At 43.0% G+C, this 13,114-nt stretch overlaps 1 protein-coding gene across 2 annotated transcripts in view; it reads right to left on the bottom strand.

Annotated features, from left to right (window-relative positions):
• The window catches only part of PRKCA (protein kinase C alpha), a 1,238,381-nt gene that overhangs the window by 573,478 nt on the left and 651,789 nt on the right, over positions 1–13,114 (bottom strand). For both annotated transcript variants that reach the window (XM_069199886.1, XM_069199888.1), the window contains exon 5: positions 5,772–5,900. In XM_069199886.1, coding sequence (XP_069055987.1) covers positions 5,772–5,900 — 129 coding nt within the window. The remainder of the gene's footprint in view (positions 1–5,771; positions 5,901–13,114) is intronic.

The raw sequence follows: 13,114 nt of genomic DNA, 5'->3' as shown, positions 1-13,114 counted from the left end.
TTATTTCCTTTCTACTGCAGTAGAAGGCACAGAGTAAAAGCATGTAATTGTATTATAATAAAAAAGGACCTGTCCTGTGCTTTTTGATTGAGAAAAATAATTGGTGCGAAGTAATTTCTTTTTTTCCAATTTATATATTTGAATTGTTTTAGTCAAATTAGCCCTTTGCAACTTCGGAATGCTCCAAAAGGACAAGCTTGTTAATTTCAGCAAGCCAAAGGCCTGCAGAGTGCTGGTGCTTGAAATGGGTTGTGTTTCATTTAATTCCCCCGAGATGTTTCACTTTTTTGGACTACCTGGTTTATAGAATTGTGCTGTAACTTATTCTCACTCACAATAAGCTTTGCTATAATGTATCAGGAGTGATCACTGCCAGTGTGTACCTTTTAAGATAATGACCTCTGTTGTGAAGCTAGTGTAAGAGGCTCTGGTCTGTCTACATGTGAATTTGTATGAACACGTATGTGCACACAAGTGTGGCCTGAGCATCTGAGACTACCGTCTAGCTCAGCCCACAGTATCTGCGCACAGGTGGCCTGTTGCAGAAGGGACCTCATGGGGACTGGTACTTACCTGGACAGGCCTTATAAAATGAAGCATTGATAGTGTCAATATTTACATCTGTAGTGTCTACGGAAAAGTGAGTGTGCTTCACTGCATTACACACTACTGGTGAAATCTTCACCAACCTACAGTTTTGCCACAGTTAGGCCTAGAGACGTGGGTTGACACAGCAATATTATGCTAAATCACCATACTGAATACAGATCTGATATTCTTTTCCACAGATCTGCAATCCTCTTGGAACTTCAAGATTTATCATGTTTCTCTTACTTAGATCTAACACTGCTCTGGCTAACATACATCTCTGAATCATCCTGCTGGACTAAGTTAATTACTCTGCGGCTAGCTGGAGCATCAAAGACCTCCCCACACAGTAAAGCCATTAAGTAGTTATTAGGCCCACTCCTAGGAGAGGAGAGGCTACGATCAGAATCTGCTTGTATGTGCTACTTACTTTTCATATGGCTGCTGGTCCAGGAAGGGTCGCCCCAACAGAAACAAAAGAAGGTAGCCAGACCTCTGGAGCCAATCACAGGAGGGGCTGCCTGTCAAGGTTTTGGAGAGAAGGTACCAAGAATCTGTGGCAGTTAGGGGCAGGGCCTAGGCTGTCAAAGGAGGTCTTTCAAAAAACACTTGACTGTATGATCTTGGAAATTCCCTAAATGCTGTGCAGGAGGGTTGAGCCATGGGTGGAGTGATGATGTACTACCCTAGGATCAGTCAGAGTTGCCTTGCTTCAAGCTCTTCCCACACCTACATTTAAAAAAACCAGCAAAGTAGAGACTTTTGAGAAGTCTCGGCCTGGAGAAGCAACACTAGACGAATACTCAGCTGGTAGAGAGACGACCCCTGACTACTACAGAGAATGACTCCAGGACTTTTCAACTTCAGCTGGCATCCAGAGATTAGGATTTGCATCTCCATGGCTAATGGTGCTGCACCCCCAAAAGTCTCTGGAGGAACAGTAGAGGGATTGAGCTGCTGGAGGGGAGCCTGAGGGTTCTCCTGGAACATCTATGATCTGGCCCTGCAAATGTGTGACCTCCAGAAGGAGGCCTCTGACTCCTGCAGACACACTGGTGTTTTGCAAGCATCTAGGAACCCACAGGACCTAAGAAGTGTAGACATGGAGGATACTCTTCCTTGGGGCCCCTAGGGTTTCTGCTGAGGAAGACCCAGGGAGCAGCAGAGGTGCTGGCATCCAGAAAAGGAGACAGGTTGTGTAAGGAAGAGGTGCACACAGAGTAGGCTCCTGCAGAAATAGAAACATTTAGAGAACAGGAGCCCTGAAGAAACTACTCCTGGCTGCTAAAACTCACCACCAGGACCAAAACAAAGCTTTGCACTGAATCACTGCAGGTATTAATGCCACTGTAAGATGGTACCATCCTTGGTGATTTTAATGGTGTATTGATTTATTGTGACATATATCTGCTTTCATTAATGTGGTGAAACCCTGACAAAGCCAGAATGCCTGCCTTTTGATAACTACGCCCCATTGCACTGTGTCTAGTATATGTGGGTGGTATTGTAGCCAAAGGGTTCAGGGCTCACTAGGGGTGTGAACTGTTAAGGAAGGTGTCACCACTGGTATTTCCAAATGCAATCGTGTAGATATTTGTAAGTTAATGCTTGGTATTGAGAAGTGTGTGCATTGTAATACGTTTCCTTTTTTATAGGTAAAAGCACCGCCTGGACAAAATTTATTGGGTGTTGCGTGCCTGTGGACTGGGGTAATTACACACCCTACCTCCACTGAGGAGCCCTCGGACTGTTCTGCCTCACAATCTTGTGAGAATCAAGTGCTATAACAAGGTACTTGGGTCCCAGTAGACCAGTGTTTCATTTGTGCTGGTTATTTCCAGTGCAGAGTACCGGCATTTCTTTTTGAGGGCTGGCACTTATTTCTCTGCGTCAAGCATTTACTGCGAGCAAAAGACACATCTGGGGAAGACGTTGGAAAAGAAAAACGAAAAAGCATCACAAAGGGAGAAAGCAGAAAGCTGCAAGAGTGAGCTGAAGGGGCAGAGAGTGGCTTTAAATCGATTGAAGAGGTCCGAGATGGCTTCAGGATTAAGTTGCCTCAGTATTCCGTGCTTGTACATTTAATTGCAGCAGCTGCATGTTTAAGAGGAGGGTTTTGGGCAGTAGACGGAAGGTTGCAGACTTCAATTGAGAAGGGCCAACACCCTTTCCAACTAATAACCAACTTTTTTAAAGCTAGGAAAAGCTGAATTTCATCATTTTAATTTAAGTGTTTAGTGGTTTGAAATTAGTCTAAAGCAAAGTTGCACTTCTACAGTATGTCGATATACCGGGTACAGTGTAATATTCTTCACTTTCACTTGCACGTCTCACGCTGAGGACCCACTACACACTGGGTGGTACATTAATATGCTGTAACTAGCTGACCCCTGCAGGGAGTCGGAAAGAAGAGAACATCAGCATGCTTTCGCCCACACACACGAGAACTGAAGGCCAAATTCTCCAAGCATACATTCTGAATGAAACAGCATCTTCAAGGGGGAGTTCAAAGGGAAAGAAGAGGCAGGAAAATGAATTCCACTTCACTGAGTATATCAAAGGTGACTGGTGTCCCTTTGGTAATCGGTCAACATTATCAAAAGTAAAAGCACAAATTTGTTCACTGAGATTGAGATTTAGATCCGATGTCACAGGAACCCAAAGAACACCAATAAAAAGTCTACTCTAACCTTTCCATAACCCACAGAAATTTGTGTAACTTACTAATGTGAAATCATTCATTCATGTTAAATGACCGGAATAGAAAACAGCAAAATAACTGTAAACATCTTTTACAATGGTGTTATAAGATACCCTTCATGGTAACAAATATACATTATTTTTTAACTAATATCATTTATAGGAAGAGTGAAAACATATTCAGCATTGACAGCACAGATGGGTTTCATGTCTAAGTGCAGAAATGCACTTACTACAGGAATCTATGTCTGACATCAATGTCACAAGTTCATATCTGCACTGGTCCACCAAGACTTCCAACCTTCTAAGGTACACTGGGTTGGGCTACAATACAAATCTCTCATGAGTTCAGGGGTATTTCTAGAGTTTATGTTAAATTGCAAAAAAGGTCTTATATTTACCCACCAGATATACATGAGTAAATTTCCAATTTTTACGAATAGGTCCATTACTCATTTTGACAGAAAAACTTTCCACCACAACACAAATTGAGACTTTGCTCATGGGTGAAGGGGGTTACATTTCATTCAAACTCTGTTGTGGATTTAGAGATTAGTGGAAGCAGGACATCCACAAAAAGGGGTCAGTGTCCTAATTATTAAGCACAATTTGTATAATATTAGCTTTTAGAGTGCATACTATGCACTAAATCTATGGTGCAAGGCACATCCACTGTGTTTTTTTGCACGTTACACATTCACCAAAATATAAATCAGGCCCTTCAACTTTTCGTTTGGTCTTAATTTGTAAAGAGCACAAGTGGAGTCTCTCAGTACAGTCTGATTTACACGCACCTTCGGTACATTAACAGCTCTGGCTCTGACAGTTGAAATCTTTACAGACTAAGGTTCCTTTGTGCCTTTCTTACCTTTAGACAACTACATGAGCAATGGGACAAGGTAGCATCCTCAATGCATAAAACGTGCCGTGAAGCTCATATTCAAGAAAGGGGACTGCTTAATGACTCAATGGTTTCTTGTCATCAGTAGATCCCTGGTTGCTTAATTTGAGTTGTGATAAAAGGAGAAAAGATTGCCCACGAGTTTGCTGGAGCTAAATACCACAGGACCTCAGAAATTGTAGTGATACCCACAGGACCTCAGAAATTGTAGTGATACCACAGGACCTCAGAAATTGTAGTGAGTCTTTTTTCTAGTCTATATTTCGGCCAAAGAATCAATTGTCTAATACACTTCACTTCCCCACATTGCTGCAACAAGACAAAGCATGTTGCGGAAGATGCCCACATCTTCCAAAATACGATGACAAAATAATGCATAGGCTGGTCTTTAACTGGGTAGGGCCACCATGCAGCTTCTCTGAATCCAGTCAGACATGATCTGGATATTGTGTTGCTTCAGCCTGTAGAGCTCCACTGGAGGGCTCTTAAAGTCTTCTCAAACCGAAAGTACAGGTTAACATTTCTGGAACCTCCAAAGAGCTCTGCCTTTAAACATAGATTTCAAATGGAGGTTGTGCTGAGAAGCAGCAGCTAATCCTGGCATGCCCTCACGTACTCCAACACGGCGCTGGTTCCACTCATCTCACAGGCAATCAAAGCTATAGTAGGAACAGAGGGTAAACAGGGCTCCAAAAGCCCTTACCCTTAACCTACCTAGCACCTCTGTTGTACACAGATTGATGTTGAGAGGCTAAGCGCTGGATCAACTGTTAACCCTGGGATGTCTGTGAAGGTCAAAGGGAGTGTGATGTCACTTCCACTACCCCTGACGTTTTAGTTAATTGGACAGGGCCTGAAGAACTATGAAAATCAAAAGCTGGGAGTGGGCTTTAGTGGCATGCAGCACCTATCTTGGTACCTGTGTCCGCATCTACAAACACACGCACACTCTTCCAGGGATCTAATTAAAGAATAAGTGACATTACTGGAAGTACAGTGCCCAGTGCCACTGAGGAGAACGGGGCATAAATCCTGTACTTTATCACCAGAACAGCTAGTCCATTGTTTCGTAATAGTGCCCAAATGGCACTTACAGCCAATCAGAAATATTGCCCACTTTTTTCCAAAGAGAAGAGGGGGGCATATGTAAACAATTTACAGAGTTACCTTAACAGTTTAATTTCTAACACCAAAACGATGTACAGTTTTCAACAGCACAGAATGAACATATCCTGTATTTATATACACAATATTAACGTTTTTTGCAAAAAAAGAAAACAAAATGGTTGTTGGTGTCATAGTATGGATTGTATACAATACAAGGGTTGCAAAACACGACAATGTCATCAATTCACTATCAAATAAAAAAATATTTTAAGCATTTGGTTTATAGTGTATATTTGTGAGACCATGAGGTGCGTCTCTCAGTGCTTAATTTGAACCGGTGGTTGCAGGTAGGGCCCACCAGTAGTGAGCACCAGTATCGTATTACTGCTCTTGCCCCATTTATGAGAAAGTCTCATGTACTTTATTGACTGAAGACTGTTATGTATGTTACGTAGTAGAAGAATCCTCGTCTTACCTGTGACCTTCAGTTGATCATCTACTACCTCGGCCTTCAGAAACATTCGTCCTCGCTTTTCCGTGTGATCCATTCCGCACATGCTTGGCACGTTTATAACACATACTTTGTGGACATTCATGTCGCAGGCTGTGGATAAATAAGGGAGTGGCTTAGAATGTTATGGGCACAGCATGAAAACTCATACCCAAACCATATCATTGGGGTTCCAAATTATGCATCACTTTAGCACACCAACTTTAGTGATGCTGCATGTTAGGATCTACACTATTGAAAGCATTTCACACATGGTATCTGACCAGCTGCTGCTCACAATCACTGACATATAGTACACACACACTCCCTGAGCCCCTTCATTATATTTAGTTATGAATGAACATGAATTTAAATCCGAAGTCACATTACCAAATGTAACAGAATTGACCCTTTTTCTAATACCAGTGAAGCTCTATGAAAGATGCTTACAGGGAATCCTCATTCCCAGTATGGGCCTCACCTCATCTAAGTCTTACTAGTATGACCTATTGACTCATTTTTCTTTTGGCGTCATGAGGAGAAAAGCTTACACTCCCAGCACACAGTTTCTTCCTGCCACATGGCTGTGGGATGCGGCAAGCATTCCTGCATACACAGCAGTACCCCAGGGACGAGAGAAGCCTTGCCTTTTGGAAGGGCTAACCGATTGGCACATATGGTTGCTTAAGTGTGGTGTCTCCTACTTTTTTGGACTAGTACACAGCGGTACACATTTTAATGCAAAACTGACACTCCCTAGCAACCTTAATGTTTACAGGATTTTAACTCAATTATAATGGAGTTCACGAGGTAAATATGCGATGAATCAAATGAGGTGCAGGCTTCTCGAGTTAACTTTCCTATTTAGTGGGAAAAGGAACCATCGTCATGCGGCAGCGACCTTGTTAGTGCACAAAGTTTGTCAGAAATTGCACTTATTCTGTGACGTACTTTTAGTAACGTCATATGACGCATCCTCACCTTGGATATCACCCCAGCATCAACACAATTTCGTTTCAATTCTAAAAAAATATTGGTGATAGATTCAAGTGTATTTGCTGCAAGGTATTAATCTAAACATGCAGATCAGCCCCGCTGTAACAAATAACCACAATCTCCTATCCAGAGTTTGTATTTCAAGTTGAGTTTGCAGAAGTGATACTTTCTGACGCGCATTGATTCTACACTTGCCATAAAGCGCATCCTGGCTATCAGTGCTCACCGCTTGATTGTAAATGTTCCGTTATAGTTGTACCAGCCGGATAAGTACCCTTTTTGCTTTTGTGTTGTGTCCAGTGATGCACATTGTATGTGCCCACTCAGCACAGGTGTCATTCCTCACTAAACATCTGACTATCTACGGCAGCCAATTAGCACATTTCTTCTGATGATATATTTCACGGCTCATGGTTAAATGCCCTAAATAAGACGTGTAATAAGAGTATGTATTATAGACTGGACGTGTTTTCATCCGTTGATAATTCAATTAAAAGACACGAGGAGGCCTCACGCAAGCACTAGATACGAATGTAACGAGCTTGCGATGCGCTCTGCGCTGCGCCTGCAGGCATGAGCCCGGCACACCGGGAAACGAGTCAACATAGTCTCCAGGGTCCTGTGCTGCAGCTATAAGGAACGCAGCCTTTGATGATGCTTGCTTTGATGGTGTTTATCGTGGTAAAACATGAGAGCCTGGTGTAAGGGAGTCGGAGCCCCTCCACGCTGGTCTAGGCTGTGACTCACCGGTTCACTCACTGTGAGTCACGCTTTGATGATGGGCTCTGAAAACAGCAGCAACCTGTCGGGTACAGCGTGGTACGAGCAAGGGCAACTACCGCCGCGCCCCAACCCCTTCTCAGCTGAGAAAGGGCTTCCCAAGGACACGCGATGTATGAACTGGTCGTCTTTCCAAAGCTGTCAATAATTACTTAATTCTTGGTGTGAAGACAACCCATTACCCGTTTTTCCTCCACAAAGTTGTGTTTTGCGTAGCACCACTGGTGTGCCGAGGCTTGAGCTTCCAGGGAAGAATTTGTTCTGCTTGCTCAAAGGACCTGCCCAGTTATTATTTTTGACTGCAAAAGGTGAGAATGCAGAACATGCCCATGGGTCCTGCAAGGCCACATGAAAATATTGTAATGCTGAGAGGGATCTGGGAAGTGTCTTCTAACCGATGCTGTGGGCCACTGTCTCAAAATATTGCCAATTTCCTTCATCACTAATGATATACTCGGCCATAAAGTCCAGGGGTAGACCAGAAGGCTTACGTCAAAAAAGCCTGTTTTCCACAATTCTGAATCTTTTGATTAAGTTAACATATGCCTGGTAGTATTCTTCTCAACTCACTCATGCTGATGTCACATGATGAATATTAACTGACATTGCTAATCAACTAGGTGTAGTCTATAGCTGCAGTTTTCCGGGACCCTTGGTTAAACTAAACGCTGTATCTTGTGGATCAGTGTCACAGGGTGTGTGTTCCTCATGCCAGTAGTGTAGTACTTGCGTCAGATCCAGGTTTTGGGTGCCATGTATTGTTATTCTTTCACATATCCAAGAGTACTGGAGTGCGTGGCAATGGTTAAAAGAAGAGAGAGCAGAGTAGAGAACAAGGGTGGACGTAACAGGACAGTCCAGATTAAAGCTGCCACTTGGAGTTACGTGACTATTTTGACTTCTTGTAATACTAGCAAAGAGTGGGTTCTGGAAGCAGAGCATATGTGAAGAAGGCCACTGTATGAATCTTCCATGCTCACTGTCCACAATGAAGAGGTTATCCTTCTAAGCTGCATGGAGGTGGAAACAGGCTCTGGATTGTCCTTCATCGCTGAGAAACATCGGCAGGGGGGTGGTGCTGGTTGGCGTAGAAGGGCTCATGAGCTGCAGTGGCTTCAGGGGCCCCACCAAACAAGGAGCAAAAGGATTCGGCCTCATGATTAAGAGGCTTCACTGTGAAGCAATGCTGAGACTCTACTGAGCTCTTTCCCAGGGCTGTTCTGTCGCATGTGGCAAGACTTTTCTGGGAACACATATTTACATACAAGACAGGTCTGGCTGTATGCCGGCATAACAGCACCAACTTCAGGGGTTTATAACCTTTTCCGTAATAAAAGCTATTTATGTTCACTGAAAAGTATCCTGAGCTATTATTATTATTAGTGTTTTAGTAGTGACCACATTCAACAAGATTACTTTAATGACCAATCCATGCAAGGTTTTCAGCTGTGTTCACCTCAGAGCACCAGGAAGGATTGCCAGCAGTAAGGTAAAAAAAGATGATCAATTTGGAAAGCCTCTATGTGGGTCATATATATAGTCACAGCTGTAATGCCCCTGGCACCAAAGTAATATAAGCAAGAAGTCTGCACAAGGCAGAATGATTTATCACTCAAATGTCAACAATAAATATGGAAATGCAACCATTTATCTAGAAACATCAGAATCTGCGTTCTGAAAATATACATATTTTCTTTTCATGTACACGATTTTCAACTATTGTATACATATATGAATTCAACTAAGCTAAAGTTTTTAATATATTAGGATGGGCTACACACAGGAGAGCCACTTACAGGTAAGCTACAGAGCTAACACAAACTACTTGTTTGAGAAGGGAGAGAGAGAAAGAGATTGTGTGCATTTGCATATGTGTTTTTGTGTATAAAACGAATATTCTGAATGGTAATGGTAATGGTGCATGTGAGTGATCTCCATATTGTTGACAAAGAATACTTTAGGAGCCACAAGTTGACATTAGTTGTGCTATCAATACAGAGAACCACACTTTTCCATTCAATGAACGCTTCAAGACTCTGTACAATGATTACAGCTGCAATGAAATCCGGCCTTGCGCAAATCAGGCTTGGAAGGAAATACAAATGACAACCAACACATGCCTGCCTTCAGTATACCCCTGTAAATAAGAGCTGCTCGTGTTCTGGAATGATGAATCAAGAAGCTGTGCAAGATTTCTCAGTACCCTCTCTATAGAGAATCATTAGAGGAAGACATATGCAAAGTACCTAGAATCGGACGGGGGCCTACAAGAAGACTGACTGCTAAGGAGATATTCCAAAGTGCCATTCTACTGCAGGCCCGATGGCTTTCTAATATATGCCGGGACCTACCAGATGTACCATGTAAATAGGCCATTCTAATAACCATACAGCCAAAACAAAAATGTTGAGGCTGATACCATCTATGTAGAGATTAGATAGGGAGCTGACCTATTTAAAATGAGAAGTAGGGATGTGTGATGTAAAATGTTGGAGGCATTTCTAATGTTCATCTTGTTCACTTATGGCAGATGAGATTACTGTAATACTTACTTAAATTCTGATAATGTATAATAAATAACCTATTTTGTAAAATATCAACAACTGTAATGTTTCTAAGGGCCAAGGTGAACTTTGCCTGCAGATGAGTTACTATGACAGGGTTGTCTGACTCTTAATACTCTTTATCTGAATGAGCAGAACTAGTTATAGTGTGGAGTGAGAAACCGGACTGCTCTCCTATTTTCTTAATAGTATAAGAGAGACACCTTCCCATTCTCCGAGCTGGGTATGTTGTATATATCTTCTTGGAGCTTACAAAAACTTTGTGAAGGAGGCTCAATGTATATAAATGAATTGAGCTTTATTCAAGGAGATGACCCAAGCGTGGTTCTCCCCTCACCAGCCGGTGAGCAACTATTTGACCTTGGAATGCCCACCTAAAATATCATCATATAGGAACAGAACAGTGGAGTACAACATTCTATGTAACTTAGAAAAGGCAACCAGCTTAAGGCTATAACAGAGAGCTGGCATGCCACCCTGAAAATTGGGGTTTATTACAGTTCATTCAGCTGTGGCAAAACAATTGTAGCTGTCTTTCTCTTTCTGGAATCCTGTTTCCAAGAGCACCAGAGAGAAACTAAAGTGAGTTGAGCTCTCTCTCTTAGTGGAAATATTCACATGGCAATCCAAGATTCAAATGGGTGCGATATAGGAGGATTTTACAAGGAGCTTCATATTAACCAGTGTGAGTAACTGTGTAGCGGCTCTCTTGCTAAATGGACTATCTGGTTAGCAAACCATTTTAATGAAGTGAAGGTCTTTTCAGAAGAACCAGTAGCAACCGACTAATAAGCACAGCATTACCTCTGCTCACAATAAATGTTACTGTTGTCTTTTCTGTTAAGGGAAGGAGTGGTACTGTATGGTTTATGTGTGTTTGGGTGCAGTTGATGGGCAATGTTTTGGGCCAGTACGAAAATGTTCATCTTGGAAGATAGATTTGGAAGGTCACACAGTTTTAGCGAATCTTGCGGAGATATTGCCATGGGGAGGTGAAGCATTAGATAAAAATGATGAAGAAGCAGTTAGAAGGAGTAAGAAGCAATTTTTAACAAAAATGTATACAGGGGGTTGAAATTATTTTCAATGGACCAGTTAGCAGGTGAGAGTGTGGCTACACACATAGCAACACTCAGCATCACAGGGTGAATTTGGCCAGCTGGCAGAATCTCTAATTTGAGATGAATGCTCAAAAGATGAAAGCTCAAAGCTTTATCCATAATTACATAAAACCTGTAAGAAGTGTGGTCTAGTAAGTCACTTTCCTAGAATGTGTCAAAATGTGGTGGAAAAACAGAGGTATGACTGATTTAAAATGATTAGAATACTGTGGTTGAAAGGGTCAACAAACTTGTTTTGTCTTAGGATCATCAAAGGTTATGAGGAGTGTCGCAATGAATTGGGAAAGGACATCAGAGCTGATATTGACTCAAAAGCCAAGGTTTCAACTCTTTCCAAACAAACATTTGACACAGAGTGGTATAACTGTGTACTGGGGTCACCTGATGTCACATCCACAGCATGCACAGAAAATAGCCTGATGTGGCTGGGTATTTTGTGGCCTGTTCTAGTTTCTAAGGTAACATTATTCATGTCACAGAGAAGGGACAGGATATTTTTAATCTATTGCACCAAGGAATGTAAGACATGATACTAAGTAACAGTAGAGACCTAGAGAGAGAGAGAGACTGAGTTGATTGAGACAGGTGGTTCATGGTATGATGCAAGAGTGAAATATTATGTGGATGAGGCCGATACTCATTTAGAAAATCTACCACAGAAATTTTAAAAAGTGTTTAATGAGGAGTTTTGAGAATCGAAGTGTTTGGTGCGTACTATAACATTAAAAGAAGGAGCAGTATCCACAAGTTAAGTGCGCCTTTAGAAATTCAACATTAATTAATCAAGTACAGTGAGACAGTTTGTACCGAGAAAGAAATAGAGCCAATTGAGTTATTGTTTTGGATGTCACTTATAGCGGTCACAAAAATGGGGTCTCGGAATTCTCAATAATAAAATAAGAGTGGATGGACATGCTTTTTTGAGGACAGAGGATGTGCTGGCATCGGTAGGAGCAATTTTTTAAAAGTTTAGTTTAGGTCAGAATGTCATCCAATTCCTCCAGTAGAAGAGTCACGATACCTGATGCCGTTTTCCGCTCTCGCCTCCCAGCTGTTCTCTCCTCCCTCACTCCCTACTTAATGGCAGCCGCGCCGCTGGCGCGCCAAAGCCACACTTAAGGCAAGCCTGTCTGCGCCCATCTGCGACCCGACCGCAACCAGTGCCAGGACCCCTGGTCCTGCCACCTCCACACACCAACAGCACTCATCGCACTCAACCCAGGATGCCACAACAACTGCAAGCAAGCATCACCAGCCAGCTGCCACGGTCCCTTCAGCTGCCTCCGCTGCTGCCAAACTTACACCACCACCAAGGCCTTGGACCCAGCACAATCCACCCGCAACAAAACTCCAATCCCGAAAACTCTGACATGCATTCTCCTCAATGTCCACTCCTCCATAAACACACTACTGAAATCTGGGGTCTCCTTGACAGCACCACCACGGACGTTGCGTTCCTCACGAGACCTGGACCAACACCACCTCAGGCACGAACATCGCCATATCCATTCCCCAGGGATACTAGATCACCCGGAAAGACCACCCCAGCCGCCCTGGGGATGTGGGGGTGTGGGGGTGTGGGGAATCACCATCGTCCACAGATCCAACCTCGGCCTGAACACACACTCCAAAGAATCCACAAGCCTGATGAAACACCTCCACTTCAAGCTACATACCAGCCCGACATCCACCATCAGGGGAACCCTCATCTACCGCCCTCCCGGACCACGAACTCCCTTCGCCGACTCCATCACGGACTGCATCTCTGCACAAGCCATTGCAGTCACCAAGTACACCCTGCTGGGAGACCTCACCTTCCACCTCGAAAACCTACAAGACCCCAACACCACATACCTCCTAGACAACC

Source organism: Pleurodeles waltl, chromosome 7, assembly GCF_031143425.1.
Source record: "Pleurodeles waltl isolate 20211129_DDA chromosome 7, aPleWal1.hap1.20221129, whole genome shotgun sequence".
NCBI lineage: Eukaryota > Metazoa > Chordata > Amphibia > Caudata > Salamandridae > Pleurodeles > Pleurodeles waltl.
The sequence above is the reverse complement of the archived record's forward strand: the minus strand, read 5'-3'. Positions and strand labels throughout refer to the sequence as shown.